Source organism: Triturus cristatus, chromosome 1_2 (genome assembly GCF_964204655.1).
Source record: "Triturus cristatus chromosome 1_2, aTriCri1.1, whole genome shotgun sequence".
In the NCBI taxonomy this organism is placed as follows: domain Eukaryota; kingdom Metazoa; phylum Chordata; class Amphibia; order Caudata; family Salamandridae; genus Triturus; species Triturus cristatus.
In genome coordinates this window covers 78,284,698-78,305,078 of record NC_140580.1, presented here as the reverse complement: position 1 = coordinate 78,305,078, position 20,381 = coordinate 78,284,698, and the positions used below count along the sequence as shown (strand labels likewise).

At 43.6% G+C, this 20,381-nt stretch overlaps 1 protein-coding gene across 7 annotated transcripts in view; it reads right to left on the bottom strand.

The window, feature by feature from the left end:
• LOC146866836 (scavenger receptor cysteine-rich domain-containing protein DMBT1-like) overlaps nucleotides 1-20,381 on the bottom strand; it is a 434,615-nt gene that overhangs the window by 269,491 nt on the left and 144,743 nt on the right. For 2 of the 7 annotated variants that reach the window (XM_085601880.1, XM_085601907.1), the window contains 2 exons: nucleotides 17,298-17,324; nucleotides 11,043-11,069 (listed from right to left, as the gene is read on the bottom strand). The exons of 2 other annotated variants lie outside the window; for them this stretch is intronic. In XM_085601880.1, coding sequence (XP_085458006.1) covers nucleotides 11,043-11,069; nucleotides 17,298-17,324 — 54 coding nt within the window. The remainder of the gene's footprint in view (nucleotides 1-11,042; nucleotides 11,070-17,297; nucleotides 17,325-20,381) is intronic. 3 more of the 7 variants (XM_085601925.1, XM_085601889.1, XM_085601898.1) reach the window with 2 other exon arrangements.

Genomic DNA, 20,381 nt, shown 5'->3' with positions numbered 1-20,381 from the left:
CTTGTATAGGCACTTCGGAAAAGTAGTCAAAAGAGTTCTGATCCATCCCTAGATGATGCACAATATTACAATTATACTCTTGTAACCGTAGTCCTCATCGTTCAATGTGATAAGGCATTTTGGCCTTTAGATTGCCAAATATAGTCAGTAATGCTTGATGATCAGTTACCTTCGTAAAATGTTTTCCATACAGTAATACATGCAGATGTTCTCAAGTTCATATCATGGCTAAGCTTTCTTTGTCAGCTTGTGAGTACGCATGTTCTGCTTGGAACAGACTTCTACTTGCATATGCCACAATATGCCTTTGAGCATTCGAGTGTCCGCTGTGCTTAACCCAACTGGGCTAGCATCAACAACAATCTCTGTATGAAGTTTCAGATTGAAGTATGCCATTTCAGTAGCATTCTCAATGGCTTGTTTGATTTTCTTGCAACTTTTTTCACATTCATGTGAATGATGAAATTAAACATTCTTTTTCGTCAAGTCCCTCCATGGATCTGATGTCATACTCCCATCAGAAAAGAAAGAGCCTAAGAATTTTAGCTTTGTCTTATGGAGCTCACACTTGTCTGCATTCAAAGTCAAACCTGCTTCAGCAAGTAAACAACACACTTATGTAAGAGCTTTATTGTGTTCTTTTTTGTAGCTCAAAAAACAATAAGTCATTGCTGTAATTGAATGCATTCATGACAGAGTGTATGATATGCTGAATGATGCCTTGAAACAGTTCTGCAATGGATGGCACACCAAAACTAAGGGCCTCATTATGAGTTTGGCGGGGCGGGAGCAGGACCACACCGCCAAACCCATGTACATACCGTTGGCCAGATCAGGAGTTTTCTCCTGTCTGGCAGGCGGTTCTTTGGCGTTGCCAGAGTGGTGCCCATGAAATAGGCACTGCAATGTGAATGTTAAAGGCAGTACCTGTACGACACGGACTGCTGCAGTCCATGCCATGCAGGTATTGGTATGCATGCACACAGGGTAGCACATGTTGTGCCCCTCCTGTGGGCAGCCCCCTCTGTTTCCTCACCACCACACTTTTCATGGGGGTCCCACCGCCATGAAAAATGTGGCGTAAGGAAACTCATAATATGCTTGGCAGGGCCACAGCAGTCCCCCCAAGCATATTGTGACCTCAATACCTTTGTGCCGCTGCCAGGGATCTCTGGTCCCTGGCGGTTGCAGTGGTCCCAGGATGGCCCAACATCCCTGGTCAAAATGGGGCAGTCGGAAGACCATCACCACTGTGGCCCCGCAAGTCTGATGGTCAGTGGACCGCCAGACTGGTAATAAAGCCCTTATGGCCAGATGTACGACCCGTTTTTGCATGCGCAAACATCATGGGCCATGTACAAAGCCTATTTAGTGAATCGCAATTTATTTGTGACTCGCTAAATAGGTTTTGCGACTCGCTATTTGGAAGGGGCGTTGCAAAACACTCACAATTACCACCTACTTTAAGTAGGTGGTATTGCATTCGCAAATTGGAAGGGGTCCCCAGGGGACCCCTTCTCCTTTGCAAATGCTTGCAAAAATATTTTTTAAGGGAACAAAAACGTTAAATTTCTTTTTTTTTAAATGCAGCCCGTTTTCATTTAAGGAAAACAGGCTGCATTTGAAAAAAACTGCTTTTTTTAAAAGCAGTCCCAGACATGGTGGTCTGCTGAGGCTAGCAGGCCACCATTCCTGGGAGGGCCTCTCATTCCCAATGTGCCTGCAAATTGCGGGAGGCCCAATAATATAAATGAGCCTCGCAATTTGCGACTCCATTGGAAATCACAAACAGTGTTAAACACACTGTTGTACATTTTATTTTGTGCCTCGAAATTTGCGCCTCGCAATTATTCACAAATTGCGAGGTGCAAAATAAAATGGTCGCACATCTGGCCCTTAGTTTTTTTGTATTGAAATAGACCAACATATGTAAAAAAGGTTATAATGTAGCTGCAATCTTCTTCAAGTTCTAAATGATGATAACCTTTATTTAATTCAAGGCGAGAGAAGACCTTCGCACCATTTAATTATGTTATCATGTCAGCAATGTGTGGACCTGTATGTCTTTCTCGTTCAATTGCCTTGATTGCTTGACGCATTTCAATGCATATGTGTACAGCTCTTTCACTGTCCGTTTTAGGCGCTACTACTATGGGAAAATCCATGGCGTTGGACCAATTGAACATTAATAATTTCATTCTTAAGTAACGCTCCAAGTTTTTTTAACAGCTTCTGGCAAATGAAAAGCAATTTGTCCATGTCTCTGAGCAACAGGACGTATGTCCTAATTAATATGTAACTTTACTTACATAGTCTTAAGTTTTCCCAAACCATGAAATAACGAAGAGCACTGACATACTATTTTGCGGTGAGCATTCATGTTATAATTCACAGAAATCAGTCCCATATCAGTGGCTGTGCTGAAACTGAGTAGATATACACTTAACGCCATGCCTTGAAGCACATGGATGGGTACTTGCACCTTTGTTTTCTTGAGTTTCATTGTCAAATGAACCTTGACTTTTTAAGGGTGTCGATGCAGCCTATGTATCCACTTTGGTTTTTGAAGGTGTAAGTTGCGCCAGTGGAGATAATTCCTTGTATTTCTCCTCAGGCATAATGTTTCTCAATGCACCAATGTTGATAATGAATGGTATCAAACATTCATTTACTTTCAGTGGAATCTTCGGGCAATGTTTAAATGACTTTGGTGCTTTGGCAAGCCCTTCTTTGTCTGACATTTTTCTTCACCAACGGCCAAGCCAACATGCGCACTCTTCTTTGAGGTAAACATCAACTTGGCACAAACCTTTTCATCACTTTCACTTGATACTGATACAGAAGAACTGTTTGACAATGATTTAGATGATGATCATTTTCATTCATTGTCTATTTGTCTTAACTAATGTCACAGCTTAGACTTGTGGGTGTGTGCCGAATGTTGCTTCTGGAATGTTCTGGTGGCCATTTTGTCTTTGTACATGACAAACTTACGTTTTCATTCACTTTGCAACCCATCACAACCCATCACAAAATGGTTCTCCTTTCCACAGCATTTATATATCTGTCCAAGAGCGGGACATTTACCTTAATGTGGAAATGAAAATCCACATCTAAAATACAACTTCTTTTTACATGTAGACATCACTTTCTGTCCGTCAGTCTTTTGTTTTGGCTTACATTTCACACTCAAGACTGGTTCATTCTGGGCACCTCCAGCCTCTATGTCAGCAGCTAGTCTATCAGCACGCTCTTCAGTTCTGGCAGCCATTAACACTCACTCCAGACTAAGTTTTTTTCAGCATTCATCTTCTGAATAAATCTGACAAGCTTCCGTCATTAACTCTCAGACGCACAACTTCTTCATCATTACATGTATTGAACTTACTTATCTGATGAGTGTGTTGAGTCTCTCAATAAATTTGTCAATGGTTTCACCAACTTTCTGGCATTCGTGGCTGAAGATGTATCATCCCAAATAAACATTTTCCATTGGATTAAACTTGAGATTCAACACTTCTTTAATCTGACGATATGTGACTTCTTTGTCAGTTCTCTGCATTTTCTTTATGACTTCTGTTACACCATCAACAGCAAGAGTTTTCAGATGACTCATTGACTTTTCGTTACCAGTATCTTCAAGTGCATCAAACAAATCATCAAATGTTTCTAACCAAGCAGTCCATCTATCGCCAATATATAGCTTTTTAGCGTTATCAAACAGTGGTGGGGGTTTTAAAAAAAACAGCAACATTGTAGCCATTTCTGGGAGTGGCTAACATTGAGGATGGAGTTCTCTCTAGCTCTCTTGGCTGTTTATCTTGAACCAAGTCATGGAATCCATCTCTAAGGCCTTGAGATGTGCTGGCCTCTGGATCATCCTTGATGACTTTTGAAAAGATGACCCCAGTCTTCACCTCCATGAACACCTTTCACTCCTCCGAAGATTTTGGCGATTGCGATGATTGTTGCATACTTGTCAAACACAACCCCTGTGTTTGATCTGGGTTGTGGCGCCTGGCACGGAGGTCACACCCTCTCACTTTACTCAGGTTCTGGTAAGTAAATAACTGTTTTATCTTTTGGCAGCTCTTTGGATGCTCTTTGTCTACACCACTTTCTAATTGTAACGTTATCTTGCAATTTGTGATTGTTAGTAGCTGCTCTTTGAAAATCTTGTATCTGCCTTTGGCATTATTGGTCCATATATTGCCTGACTATATATTGCATCACAGTGTGGTTCCTTTATGTACGGTCTGAACAACAGGTTTGTTGTCACTGATTTGTTGATTATTTTCCAATGCTTCTGTTGTTTTCAACTTCTTTACAGCATCTGGAATTGCGCTTTTACTCCACATGCATTAAGTGTCGGTGCTGTACTTCATCTACAACACACATGGCACGCACGTGCAGTTTGCTTGGACCACGGCAAACTCTTTGGGAGATCACTTCTCCCCAACTCGTCGCCTGTTTTTTAATTTTTATTTGGTCTGTTTTACTCGTTTTTTTTTTTAAATAATACAGATGACAAACGTGTCCAGTACTGAAATGCTACATTATTACAGGGATATAGCAAAAACATACAACTATAGTTCTCAGATAAGCTTATAATAAAAGACATCAGCTGTGGATCCTGATTTAGTTTATAAAGTAACAGTAAATGGAGAAGTGCACCTCATGAGATGTTACTGTATTATACATGATAACTATCTTGTCTTGCATTGATGGTTTAGGGGGTTGAGTACACTGCCGTGTGCCTGTGTCTGTGCACTACCATGTATAATTTCAGATCTTCTCATCTGTAACTGGTGAAAGAATATATCACTAAGGAGGGGAAACATGAGGTCTGGGCATTGGTAGAGGTATGTAACATTTTCCCTCATATCGCCTATCAACTTGAGTAGTAACTCTGTTGGAAACCCTAAGGTACCCTCTTCTCTAAGTTAAGCTTGTGTATGCGTTTATTGACATGCCTTGGTTGTCTGTGAGGGCCTTTGCCATTAATTACCTGGATCAATTTGCTGTATGCTTGCGTTAACACCTGAATTTTGTGCTAGTATTGAATTCCATTGAGATGAGATCGGGTATTTGCGTAACCCCAGTGTGTCTTCCCTGTGGAATGCTGCCCCCTCTGCTTTGGCCCAACACTGAGTTAGAGCATGCTTGTAATGTTGGAGGGTCCAGTGACTTCCACTGTTTGGTGATAAGTTGTTCGGCTTCAACTAGTCCCAAATCCCAAAAAATGGGTTGTGGTTCTGTGAACCTTTTCCCCAGCGAATAGGCCCAATATGCAGGCTTCCCCATTATTTGGGATCTCTCTAACAGTGCAGGAGATTAGTTGCTATGTCACCCCTTCCCAGTAAAAACGGAGAGCCGGTCATGCCCGCATCATGTTTAAGAAGTTGGTGTCGGCAATCTTGCAGCGCTGACAGCAAGCGTCTTGTCTATGAAAGTATCCATTGATTTTATCAGGAGACATATATGCTCTGTGTAATATGTAAAACTGGATTAGGTATAATCTTCTATTACGGGGGACTTCTGTGGGGCGTACATGGTCGATTCAGGCCTGCCTCCCATCTCATCTTAGGGGGAACCAGTACTATTGCAGAGTGAATGCGTAGTGCCTCAGCAATCCAACTGGTGATATGTCTGACTGTTCCCAGCACATGTATATACTATAATATGAGATACGTTTGTGGCTCCTGCGTAATATCACCCCAGTGGTGATGCAGCATGCCCATCCAAGAGGCATGGCTGAGAAAGCGCCCTGTAGGCACACCTTCTTCCCGTACCAGGGATTCGTATGTCAAAAGCCTTCCATCACTGTATAAGTCTCCTAGCGTAGGAATGCCCACCTCGTGCAATGAAGCTAGTTCAAGTGCCCCAGCTCTGCCTGTCCCCTTTGGTATACCCAGTAGTGGAATGGCAGGCGCATATGGTCCGGTCCGTCTTGTGAGGAACAGGGTGCGTCGGAAGCATTTATAGGCCACCTGTAGCAACAGAGGGAGGGGACCAGGTCGTTTGGAACATGGGTGGAACAAGTGAAGTATTTTGTCCCGAGCGTATGAGGGGCTGCTTCCCGCCATGTCTGACAGGTGTAGTACCGACATCCACCTGGTCACCCATTGCAGTTGGGAAGAGAAGTAGTATTATTCCATGTTAGGAACAGCTAGACACCCTTGGGCCAGAGGCAGGTATAGTTTCACCAATGCAACTCTGCAGCGCGTTCCACTCCAGATCAGGTCACGGAGAATGTATAGAAAAAGGGGGGAGGCAGATAAAGCGGCAGGTTAGTGAAGTGATATAGCATGTATTTTAGCACTATCATTTTAACAAGTGGGTCCTTTCCTGCTAAGGAAATATGAAGGGTTTTCCAGAATGCTATCTGCACCCTTAGCGCTATGACTGTTCTGGTGAGGTTCCCGTCCAGTAGGTCCTGGTCCGTGTGGAATATCCGACTCCCCAGATATCGAAACATGTTTTGCAAAGTCATTGGTATATCAATGTTAGAAATGGAGGTCCCTAGTTGGCAATGGCTGGCCGCTGTCCAAGTAGGGACCCTTCTTCACTAAGTCAGAGTAAGAGGGCTACACCCTTTGATAACCCCTGCTCAACCCTGTAAAACGTAGCACGAGCAGCTAGGCTTATCTCAGATGCAGTGTGTGAAGCATTTATGACCATACACAGTAACACAGTGAAGAACACTACAAAGGGACACCACAAAAGTAGTTATAAAAAATAAGTCTCTTTATATATAGACTGAACACAAGACCAATAACGGTAAAAAGCCACAATACTATAAAATAGGATTACTTGTGAAATGCTGCAAAAATAGTTCAAAGTGTGCAAAGAGGAGTTCAGTTCAAAGCAGTGGTCTCTGCAACCCTTTTACTTACAAAGTACCTGGATTTCGTAGCAAACCAAACAAAATGTCACAAACGAGCTGTAGTGATGAATTTCCTCACGCGAGACCGGCGATGCATTGAATCCTTGCCGCGAGGGAGGATGATGCGCTGATCTACAGATGCGTGCGGGACAAAGCGACAAACTTTTTCACGCTAAGCCGGCGATGCGTGAATCCTTGCCGCAAGGGAGGATGATGCGCCGAACCTGTTGCGTGTGCAACCTTGTTGCGATGAGAAGAAATGGCGCTCCGCAAGGGAGCGACGATCCTGGTGCGGTGCGATGAAAATGGCAGACGCGTGTCGTGATGCGATGATTTCGATGCGATGATCTCTGGTTAGCGAGCACTCGACAGCCCGCAAACGTGCGATGCGATGATCTTTGGGTGTTAGCGAGCACTTTGTAGCCCACAAGCGTGCGATGTGATGATCCTTGGTTTGCGATCGCTCGGCGGCGGCAGCAGCGCGATGATTTTTCGTACGCTCTTCAGCTGCGGCGGCTCGCAAACGGGCGTCAGCGACGATTTCAGCACTCTCTTCTCTGCAGTAGAACTAGAGGCCATGGAACTCACAGAAGCCTCACCTGCAGATAGAATTCCTCGCTGGGAGGAATTAGGACCCTGGTGGTGGAGTCTGATGTGCCTGAGACTCCAGCAGGAGGTTAGCTCTCTTCTAGCCCTTGGGTGACTGCTTTAGCAAGTTGAAATAAAAAGTTTTCTCAAAGTCCTTTTTCCTCTTCTTCCAAGTCCAGTGAAAACTACTGCAGGCCAATCCATGAAACAGCAAACAAGCACAAGGACAGTCCTCTCCTGCAGATTCCTTCAGTTACATACAGAGGTTCTTCTTGATATCCAGGAGCAATACAAATTGTAGGGATTTCAGCACAGATATTTTTACCCCAAAAGTCTTTGTTTTCAGAAGCTACAAGTCACTGAACCCAGCCAGCACCAGTTCTGCTCTGTCCTGGAGCACTTTGTTTACCAGGCTGCATCCTTCCTTTCAGAAAGAGGGGGTCTGCCATCAGACGCACAGTAGGCGGGGGAGCCAGCATTCACCTTGCCAGGCACAGCCCTATTCAGGTCAAGGAGCTACCCCTCCCCATACTCCAAATGCAGATCTCTCTATTCAACCCAGGTCTGACTCAGCCTGCCCTGTCCCTCCAAAACCAGACAGCCAATACACATAACAGCAGAGCACACTGGAAGGCTTAGGCACGAAAATACCTACTTTCTAAAAGTGGTATTTTCAAACACAGAATATAAAAATAAACTTCACTAAAAGATATATTGTAATATTCTGAGCTCAGGCATACTAAATTTGTTTTTCTACCATGTTCCTTGGGTCAGTTAGGATTATAGAATGTAATAATCAAAACTGCCCATTCTGGCCTATGGGGAACAGGTAGCCTTGCAGTAGTGAAAAACGAAATTGGGTGTAATTCACTAACAGGACATGCTACACGCACCAAGACATGTCCTACCTTACACATACAATGCACCCTACCATAGGGGTGACTTACATGATGCCAAGGGAAGGTTCAGGGGCTGGGAAGTGGGTGCAGTTCACAGCCAAGATGGCAGTTCTGGACTGCACACAGACTCTGCAGTGGCAGGTCTGGTACAAACGTTACCAGCTGCTTCTGTGGGTGGCGCAAACCAGCACTGCAGGCCCACCCGCAGCATTTGGTTTAAAAACCCTGGGCACACAAAGGCCAAGCTACTAGGGACTAACAGGTAAACCAAATAAGCCAATCATGGATATAGCAATTCACATAGTCAGATTTAAAAGGGGAGAACATATGCACTTTAGCACTGATCAGAAGTGGTAAAGTGCCCAGAGTCATAAAACCAACACAAACAGGTCAGAAAAAATTCAGGAGGAAGGCAAAAAGTTTAAGGATGACCCTGCAAAAAGGGCCATTTCCAACAATCACCTATGCTGAGGTGAGGGTTCGGCATGTGTGGGTCAAAGGGGAACAAGCAAGAATTTCCCAAGTTTACCTTCAGTCTTGACATCATAGCGAAGGAGTTGAGGGTGTCTGGGATCACCGATGGCACAGAGAAAATGTCTCTTATGTTCAATAAAATGTTGTCAGCGTACAGTGATATGGCGTGTGTCTCTGCGTCAGTTAGATGCCGATGCGTGTAGTGCTATTGCCAACAGTTTGATAGCCAGGGAGAAAATTAATGACAATAGAGGGCAGCCCTGTCAGGTGCCCCTCTCAATCTTTATTGGCTGAGAGAACAGGGTGCCAATTCGGATACAAAGCATGGGTGATCCATATAGGAATCTGACCAAACTTAGGAAATATGGGCCTATTCCATATTGTGGGACTGTAGCGAATAGAACGGGCTATTCTACTGTGCGGATTGTCTTTTCCAGGTCTAACGCCAGGCACCTCGATTCACTCCATTTGCACTGGGCTTATCTCATCAATCTGAACAGTCTGCGAAGATTGAGGGATGTATTTTGCTCTGGGACGAACCCGTCTTAATCCCCATGAATGAGGTGTGATATAAAGGAAGACAGCCAGATCGCTAGTATCCCCTCTAAAATGTTATAGTCTCAATTAAGTGGAGCCCTTAGTGTTTCCCTTTGTATTAAGTAAGCTGGTGTGCTCCATGTAAGTGTTGGCTATTTGCTGACGGGTGTAGTGTCTGTATGTGCTTATGTTGCTTATCTCATGTTCCCTGGTAATGGCATCATTTTACCCTGGCAGCTATAGGAGTTTCAGATATTGTAGCTGAAGACCACAATAGCGGCTCACAGAATGTGCATAAATACAATAATATCTGAGGCCCCTGGAGTAATGTCTGGTAGTGTTAGTAAAGTACTGTCAGACAGAGTTCCCACTGATAAGCAGTCATCTTTTGACGAGAGGGCCTGCATCTCATCTCTCCCCAGGGATTCCGGTGTTGCTGCTATGCGTTCTGCCACGTTCAACACTTCCCGCCGCTCTCTTATAATTTGTTCCAGGTCAGGTGCAACTGATAGGCCCTGCGATTGCACCTTGTTGCCACGTCCGCGAGCCCTCAGAACTCATCGCCTGTTGTAGTGTCCTTCCCAGCCTGCATACCCACCAGAGACTATGCTACACCTGGTTCTTAGCATTACGTGTCTTTTTTTTTGTCTGCGTGTAACTGCGGACTCAACATTCTAAACCAGCTTTCATTGTATTCCACTCTAACACTTATGTCACAGTTCTACAGAGTCCATCAGGAGACAAAAGAGTTCAATCATTTCTAACTCGCAAGACACTACAGATGCCTTGGTAGAAGGCCTTTTGGTAAAAATTAGCAAATCCAGTCAGCTTGCTATGCCCTAAAGTCATGATAGACCAACCAGTGGTAATTTAAGTTTTATAAAGACAACCTCCATATCAAGGTTTTTTTTTTTTAAATCTGTAAAATCAATGGCCCTTATACACTTGGAGTTCGCTAGCAGAATGAGTGGGACATTGATAATTTTTTCCTGCCTGCGATTGACATGCTGTACATGGAGGTTCTCTGCATAGAGTGCTTAATTTGAGCTGATGGTTGCAGATGGGCCCAAAAGCAATGGTTTTTAGGACCAGTACTTATGTTTCCTCAACAGACTTTGATCCAGAGCAAGAAAAATGCTGAAGAGTGGAAAAGGGAACATGAAGATTGAAAAACACAGAGAGAAAACAACAGAATCTGCAAGAGTGACATAAAGAGGCAGGGAGTGTCTGGTGGTGAATTAAAGAGCCAATAGGTGGAATCAAAATTACACAGCCTTGGTATTCAGCGCTCTAACCTTTGATAGCACCAGCCACAGGCTTCTAAGCAAATCTCTGAGGCCCAGTACCTATTCTTTACAAGTTAGCATATAAGGAAAAGTGCAATAGGTGTGGCATCCAAAGAAGCACCTTAAATGGGATAGATCTTCTAACATCATTTGGATCAGCGGTTGTCTAAATGAGGCTAAAAAAGGTTTAGGTGGCAGAGCATCTGATAATTTTTCACTCGTTTCCCATTACCGGCTATTTCTAAATAAAGGCCAGAATCTGTTATAATATTACACCAGATCTGATAAAAGAGCTCCTGGATTTGTGAAGAACATTTACAATAGTGCATAACACCGTGAAACACAGTACAACAAATGGTAAGTGATGGTTACCGGGCTTCTTTGTTGTTCTTGTAGTCACTGTCAGGATTGAAAAGTGCAGCATTAGGCTTTTGTTTAGAGAATTTGGCAATTCAGGATGAGCATTTGTGAACAAAAAACATACACTTAAAATGAATATACAAAGCATTGGTGATGCTAATAGGTCTGGCTTATGAATAAGAGTTCCCTTTGTATCACTCAGTGGTGGAGATACACAATATGTCATCATACACGCACTCTGTTACTCATCTTTAAACTCATGCATTCATTCATCAATCCATTGACTCGTACTTCCATTTATCCTGTGACACAACCGCTGTATAACACACACAAACTCAACATATGTAAGATAAAGTTAAAAAATACAATTAGAAAAAAGAAAACATGCTGCCTTCTAAACACAGTGATCATATACTTGCAATAAACCAATGCTTGGATATCCTCACGGTATACAAATCTGCACACTACTAATCCCAGTTGCCTGATAACATTATAAAACATAGCAGCAGGTGTCAGTCTTGCAGAGGTGTTGTAAATGGTAAAACAATGATAATCTATGGTCAACAGAATTCCATAATGATCTCATTGTTTAGAAGTGTTCACAAGGAATGCAGCACACTGCAAATTAAATCAGCTGCAACTAAGAAACCTGTTATTACTGCCAGGAGAGCTGCAGTATCCTCTTAAGAAACATTAAAATAAAGAGAGATGGAGCAAATACATGAAAGAGAAACTATAAAGGAATAAATTAAAAACTAAAGGACTGTCCAACCAGCCACTAAACTGAAGTACACTCATGTTCAGGAGATGTACTTTTGTGATCAGAAAATTGAATTATTCACTGGGCAAAATAGCAGAAGCAGCCAGGATCGGAGGAGAGGGGCGGGGGGAAGACGACGATGACAACAAGACACAAAATGGGGGAAAAAAGAATTTACCTGCAGCTCGCAGCATCGCCAGTCTTCTGTTCCTCTTGCGGCTCCACTGCTGGCACAGGATCCCAGTCTACCCTTGGCCAAGGATTTACGCTCCAAGGGTGACTGGGAGCCTGTACTTTGCTGTCTTCAACCCAGCAATGCACCTGGGTTGGAGAGAGCTTCAGTGCGCATGATGGTTTGGCTTGCCTGGAATGGCCAGTCAAACCGTCATGCGCACAGATAGCAATGCACACCACTCACTGTCGGTGTCCATCATCCCCCTAACCCTGCCCCCAAGTCTCTGCTTGGAAACAAAACGATATTAAACCGGGGTTCATTATTGTTTTATTTGTCTTTTTTTAACGCTGCTGGTGGGGGGGATGGCAACACTGCTCTGTAAGGTGGAGGAGGCGCTGGCGCAAAATAGCCAATGACTGATGCAGACTGAACCATTATCTCATGCAGGTCACTGCCATGGATGTAAACAGAGTTCAATGACACTCAGACAGACCAGTGGCAGAACAGAGTGGACTCATGAGTCCTTTATTTATCTGTATGAAAAAAAAGAAATTATATATATATGTATATATATATATATATATATATTACCTACTGGCGGTCGCCAGTAGGTAGTTATAGTTAGGACCCTGTTTCCATAGGAAATCCGCAACATTCTATTTTGAATAACTTTGGCGCCGGTCGACGAATCCTCGCGAATTTCTCAAAATAGGTGGGGCGCTACGCTCCGCTCCTACCCTGAAAGTCTCGGGGGGATTCGTCAAGCGGGGGCTGAGATAAAAGGGGGGTCCCAAAACGCGTTTTTCCCATGCATTTTTCCATAGGACCTTTAGACAGGGCTACAGCCCGAACGGCTGAACAGAATTACTAGAAATTTGGCAGAGAGGTAGTCCTCAGGTCAAGGAAGTGCCTTTTGTAGGTTTGGTGTAAATCTGTTCAGTAGATTCTGAGAAAATAGCCTTTAAATCAATATATATATCTGTGGCAGCTTACGGTGCGCTTACGGTGCGCTTACCGTAAGCTTACCGTACGCGTACGGTGGCGTGCGCGAGCGCGATTCTGATTGGCTGTTACATCTAAGTAAACATTCGAATCGGTCGAAACCAGGAAGCGGCGGCCGCCATTTTCTCTCTCGCACTCTGAGGGGGGGCTGTAAACAAAGGCAAAAAACATATAAAGGGGCTGTTTAGACAGCGCCCATGCACATAGCCATGTTAGTTGAGTCCTCAAAGATCCCCCAAGGCCAAAAACGGTAAATTTTTATTTTTTGAAAATTTCGCCGATTACGCTTACCGTACGCGTACGGTGCGCTTACGCTAAAAATTTTAATAAAAAAAAAAAACACTCTCTGTGCATGGCATATTATTGTCATCACTTACAAATTAAATTTAACAGATTACCTATCACAAGGAAGCGCATAATATGTCCTCCATGTGTGCACGGTGCGTAACGTGGGCACGCGGTGCGCTTAGCGCACTGCGTGCCCACCTTGCGTGTACGGCACTAACTGCGTAAAGTGGGCGCGCGGTGCACGAAGCGCACCGTGCGCGCACGGAACGAACTGCGTTAAGTGGGCGTGCACGCCACGAATGGCGTAAAGTAACTTAGCATTTAAAAAACCGTACAAATTCACTGAAAAAACCATAGGTTTCACACACGTTATAGTTAGGAATTAGCATTTAAAAAACCTTGCAAATTCACTGAAAAAACCATAGGTTTCAGACATGTTATAGTTAGCGGAAATTTTACTGATAAAAAACCAATGAAATTCCCCCGTTATAGTTAGTGCAGGCAACTATAACTCACGCGACCGCGTGAGTTATAGTTGCCTGTGCCTGAGACTCCAGCAGGAGGTTAGCTCTCTTCTAGCCCTTGGGTGACTGCTTTAGCAAGTTGAAATAAAAAGTTTTCTCAAAGTCCTTTTTCCTCTTCTTCCAAGTCCAGTGAAAACTACTGCAGGCCAATCCATGAAACAGCAAACAAGCACAAGGACAGTCCTCTCCTGCAGATTCCTTCAGTTACATACAGAGGTTCTTCTTGATATCCAGGAGCAATACAAATTGTAGGGATTTCAGCACAGATATTTTTACCCCAAAAGTCTTTGTTTTCAGAAGCTACAAGTCACTGAACCCAGCCAGCACCAGTTCTGCTCTGTCCTGGAGCACTTTGTTTACCAGGCTGCATCCTTCCTTTCAGAAAGAGGGGGTCTGCCATCAGACGCACAGTAGGCGGGGGAGCCAGCATTCACCTTGCCAGGCACAGCCCTATTCAGGTCAAGGAGCTACCCCTCCCCATACTCCAAATGCAGATCTCTCTATTCAACCCAGGTCTGACTCAGCCTGCCCTGTCCCTCCAAAACCAGACAGCCAATACACATAACAGCAGAGCACACTGGAAGGCTTAGGCACGAAAATACCTACTTTCTAAAAGTGGTATTTTCAAACACAGAATATAAAAATAAACTTCACTAAAAGATATATTGTAATATTCTGAGCTCAGGCATACTAAATTTGTTTTTCTACCATGTTCCTTGGGTCAGTTAGGATTATAGAATGTAATAATCAAAACTGCCCATTCTGGCCTATGGGGAACAGGTAGCCTTGCAGTAGTGAAAAACGAAATTGGGTGTAATTCACTAACAGGACATGCTACACGCACCAAGACATGTCCTACCTTACACATACAATGCACCCTACCATAGGGGTGACTTACATGATGCCAAGGGAAGGTTCAGGGGCTGGGAAGTGGGTGCAGTTCACAGCCAAGATGGCAGTTCTGGACTGCACACAGACTCTGCAGTGGCAGGTCTGGTACAAACGTTACCAGCTGCTTCTGTGGGTGGCGCAAACCAGCACTGCAGGCCCACCCGCAGCATTTGGTTTAAAAACCCTGGGCACACAAAGGCCAAGCTACTAGGGACTAACAGGTAAACCAAATAAGCCAATCATGGATATAGCAATTCACATAGTCAGATTTAAAAGGGGAGAACATATGCACTTTAGCACTGATCAGAAGTGGTAAAGTGCCCAGAGTCATAAAACCAACACAAACAGGTCAGAAAAAATTCAGGAGGAAGGCAAAAAGTTTAAGGATGACCCTGCAAAAAGGGCCATTTCCAACAATCACCTATGCTGAGGTGAGGGTTCGGCATGTGTGGGTCAAAGGGGAACAAGCAAGAATTTCCCAAGTTTACCTTCAGTCTTGACATCATAGCGAAGGAGTTGAGGGTGTCTGGGATCACCGATGGCACAGAGAAAATGTCTCTTATGTTCAATAAAATGTTGTCAGCGTACAGTGATATGGCGTGTGTCTCTGCGTCAGTTAGATGCCGATGCGCGTAGTGCTATTGCCAACAGTTTGATAGCCAGGGAGAAAATTAATGACAATAGAGGGCAGCCCTGTCAGGTGCCCCTCTCAATCTTTATTGGCTGAGAGAACAGGGTGCCAATTCGGATACAAAGCATGGGTGATCCATATAGGAATCTGACCAAACTTAGGAAATATGGGCCTATTCCATATTGTGGGACTGTAGCGAATAGAACGGGCTATTCTACTGTGCGGATTGTCTTTTCCAGGTCTAACGCCAGGCACCTCGATTCACTCCATTTGCACTGGGCTTATCTCATCAATCTGAACAGTCTGCGAAGATTGAGGGATGTATTTTGCTCTGGGACGAACCCGTCTTAATCCCCATGAATGAGGTGTGATATAAAGGAAGACAGCCAGATCGCTAGTATCCCCTCTAAAATGTTATAGTCTCAATTAAGTGGAGCCCTTAGTGTTTCCCTTTGTATTAAGTAAGCTGGTGTGCTCCATGTAAGTGTTGGCTATTTGCTGACGGGTGTAGTGTCTGTATGTGCTTATGTTGCTTATCTCATGTTCCCTGGTAATGGCATCATTTTACCCTGGCAGCTATAGGAGTTTCAGATATTGTAGCTGAAGACCACAATAGCGGCTCACAGAATGTGCATAAATACAATAATATCTGAGGCCCCTGGAGTAATGTCTGGTAGTGTTAGTAAAGTACTGTCAGACAGAGTTCCCACTGATAAGCAGTCATCTTTTGACGAGAGGGCCTGCATCTCATCTCTCCCCAGGGATTCCGGTGTTGCTGCTATGCGTTCTGCCACGTTCAACACTTCCCGCCGCTCTCTTATAATTTGTTCCAGGTCAGGTGCAACTGATAGGCCCTGCGATTGCACCTTGTTGCCACGTCCGCGAGCCCTCAGAACTCATCGCCTGTTGTAGTGTCCTTCCCAGCCTGCATACCCACCAGAGACTATGCTACACCTGGTTCTTAGCATTACGTGTCTTTATTTGTCTGCGTGTAACTGCGGACTCAACATTCTAAACCAGCTTTCATTGTATTCCACTCTAACACTTATGTCACAGTTCTACAGAGTCCATCAGGAGACAAAAGAGTTCAATCATTTCTAACTCGCAAGACACTACAGATGCCTTGGTAGAAGGCCTTTTGGTAAAAATTAGCAAATCCAGTCAGCTTGCTATGCCCTAAAGTCATGATAGACCAACCAGTGGTAATTTAAGTTTTATAAAGACAACCTCCATATCAAGGTTTTTTTTTTTTTAAATCTGTAAAATCAATGGCCCTTATACACTTGGAGTTCGCTAGCAGAATGAGTGGGACATTGATAATTTTTTCCTGCCTGCGATTGACATGCTGTACATGGAGGTTCTCTGCATAGAGTGCTTAATTTGAGCTGATGGTTGCAGATGGGCCCAAAAGCAATGGTTTTTAGGACCAGTACTTATGTTTCCTCAACAGACTTTGATCCAGAGCAAGAAAAATGCTGAAGAGTGGAAAAGGGAACATGAAGATTGAAAAACACAGAGAGAAAACAACAGAATCTGCAAGAGTGACATAAAGAGGCAGGGAGTGTCTGGTGGTGAATTAAAGAGCCAATAGGTGGAATCAAAATTACACAGCCTTGGTATTCAGCGCTCTAACCTTTGATAGCACCAGCCACAGGCTTCTAAGCAAAACTCTGAGGCCCAGTACCTATTCTTTACAAGTTAGCATATAAGGAAAAGTACAATAGGTGTGGCATCCAAAGAAGCACCTTAAATGGGATAGATCTTCTAACATCATTTGGATCAGCGGTTGTCTAAATGAGGCTAAAAAAGGTTTAGGTGGCAGAGCATCTGATAATTTTTCACTCGTTTCCCATTACCGGCTATTTCTAAATAAAGGCCAGAATCTGTTATAATATTACACCAGATCTGATAAAAGAGCTCCTGGATTTGTGAAGAACATTTACAATAGTGCATAACACCGTGAAACACAGTACAACAAATGGTAAGTGATGGTTACCGGGCTTCTTTGTTGTTCTTGTAGTCACTGTCAGGATTGAAAAGTGCAGCATTAGGCTTTTGTTTAGAGAATTTGGCAATTCAGGATGAGCATTTGTGAACAAAAAACATACACTTAAAATGAATATACAAAGCATTGGTGATGCTAATAGGTCTGGCTTATGAATAAGAGTTCCCTTTGTATCACTCAGTGGTGGAGATACACAATATGTCATCATACACGCACTCTGTTACTCATCTTTAAACTCATGCATTCATTCATCAATCCATTGACTCGTACTTCCATTTATCCTGTGACACAACCGCTGTATAACACACACAAACTCAACATATGTAAGATAAAGTTAAAAAATACAATTAGAAAAAAGAAAACATGCTGCCTTCTAAACAAAGTGATCATATACTTGCAATAAACCAATGCTTGGATATCCTCACGGTATACAAATCTGCACACTACTAATCCCAGTTGCCTGATAACATTATAAAACATAGCAGCAGGTGTCAGTCTTGCAGAGGTGTTGTAAATGGTAAAACAATGATAATCTATGGTCAACAGAATTCCATAATGATCTCATTGTTTAGAAGTGTTCACAAGGAATGCAGCACACTGCAAATTAAATCAGCTGCAACTAAGAAACCTGTTATTACTGCCAGGAGAGCTGCAGTATCCTCTTAAGAAACATTAAAATAAAGAGAGATAGAGCAAATACATGAAAGAGAAACTATAAAGGAATAAATTAAAAACTAAAGGACTGTCCAACCAGCCACTAAACTGAAGTACACTCATGTTCAGGAGATGTACTTTTGTGATCAGAAAATTGAATTATTCACTGGGCAAAATAGCAGAAGCAGCCAGGATCGGAGGAGAGGGGCGGGGGGAAGACGACGATGACAACAAGACACAAAATGGGGGAAAAAAGAATTTACCTGCAGCTCGCAGCATCGCCAGTCTTCTGTTCCTCTTGCGGCTCCACTGCTGGCACAGGATCCCAGTCTACCCTTGGCCAAGGATTTACGCTCCAAGGGTGACTGGGAGCCTGTACTTTGCTGTCTTCAACCCAGCAATGCACCTGGGTTGGAGAGAGCTTCAGTGCGCATGATGGTTTGGCTTGCCTGGAATGGCCAGTCAAACCGTCATGCGCACAGATAGCAATGCACACCACTCACTGTCGGTGTCCATCATCCCCCTAACCCTGCCCCCAAGTCTCTGCTTGGAAACAAAACGATATTAAACCGGGGTTCATTATTGTTTTATTTGTCTTTTTTTAACGCTGCTGGTGGGGGGGATGGCAACACTGCTCTGTAAGGTGGAGGAGGCGCTGGCGCAAAATAGCCAATGACTGATGCAGACTGAACCATTATCTCATGCAGGTCACTGCCATGGATGTAAACAGAGTTCAATGACACTCAGACAGACCAGTGGCAGAACAGAGTGGACTCATGAGTCCTTTATTTATCTGTATGAAAAAAAAGAAATTATATATATATGTATATATATATATATATATATTACCTACTGGCGGTCGCCAGTAGGTAGTTATAGTTAGGACCCTGTTTCCATAGGAAATCCGCAACATTCTATTTTGAATAACTTTGGCGCCGGTCGACGAATCCTCGCGAATTTCTCAAAATAGGTGGGGCGCTACGCTCCGCTCCTACCCTGAAAGTCTCGGGGGGATTCGTCAAGCGGGGGCTGAGATAAAAGGGGGGTCCCAAAACGCGTTTTTCCCATGCATTTTTCCATAGGACCTTTAGACAGGGCTACAGCCCGAACGGCTGAACAGAATTACTAGAAATTTGGCAGAGAGGTAGTCCTCAGGTCAAGGAAGTGCCTTTTGTAGGTTTGGTGTAAATCTGTTCAGTAGATTCTGAGAAAATAGCCTTTAAATCAATATATATATCTGTGGCAGCTTACGGTGCGCTTACGGTGCGCTTACCGTAAGCTTACCGTACGCGTACGGTGGCGTGCGCGAGCGCGATTCTGATTGGCTGTTACATCTAAGTAAACATTCGAATCGGTCGAAACCAGGAAGCGGCGGCCGCCATTTTCTCTCTCGCACTCTGAGGGGGGGCTGTAAACAAAGGCAAAAAACATATAAAGGGGCTGTTTAGACAGCGCCCATGCACATAGCCATGTTAGTTGAGTCCTCAAAGATCCCCCAAGGCCAAAAACGGTAAATTTTTATTTTTTGAAAATTTCGCCGATTACGCTTACCGTACGCGTACGGTGCGCTTACGCTAAAAATTTTAATAAAAAAAAAAAACACTCTCTGTGCATGGCATATTATTGTCATCACTTACAAATTAAATTTAACAGATTACCTATCACAAGGAAGCGCATAATATGTCCTCCATGTGTGCACGGTGCGTAACGTGGGCACGCGGTGCGCTTAGCGCACTGCGTGCCCACCTTGCGTGTACGGCACTAACTGCGTAAAGTGGGCGCGCGGTGCGCGAAGCGCACCGTGCGCGCACGGAACGAACTGCGTTAAGTGGGCGTGCACGCCACGAATGGCGTAAAGTAACTTAGCATTTAAAAAACCGTACAAATTCACTGAAAAAACCATAGGTTTCACACACGTTATAGTTAGGAATTAGCATTTAAAAAACCTTGCAAATTCACTGAAAAAACCATAGGTTTCAGACATGTTATAGTTAGCGGAAATTTTACTGATAAAAAACCAATGAAATTCCCCCGTTATAGTTAGTGCAGGCAACTATAACTCACGCGACCGCAATCTTCTGCTGATGACATATGTGTCTTTATGAAAAAAAAATATTTGTAATATATGTATAGCTAAAAATTTATGGAAGAAGACATGGGCAAATAAGTGCCTAAATACAGTATTAGCATCAGCAGAGGATTGCGGTCGCGTGAGTTATAGTTGCCTGCACTAACTATAACGGGGGAATTTCATTGGTTTTTTATCAGTAAAATTTCCGCTAACTATAACATGTCTGAAACCTATGGTTTTTTCAGTGAATATATATATATATATATATATATACCAACCAAGGTCTCTCCAACGAAAGAACCAGTTGGACCAGCAGATTTATTTTGGACGGCGTAATGCATTTCGGATAG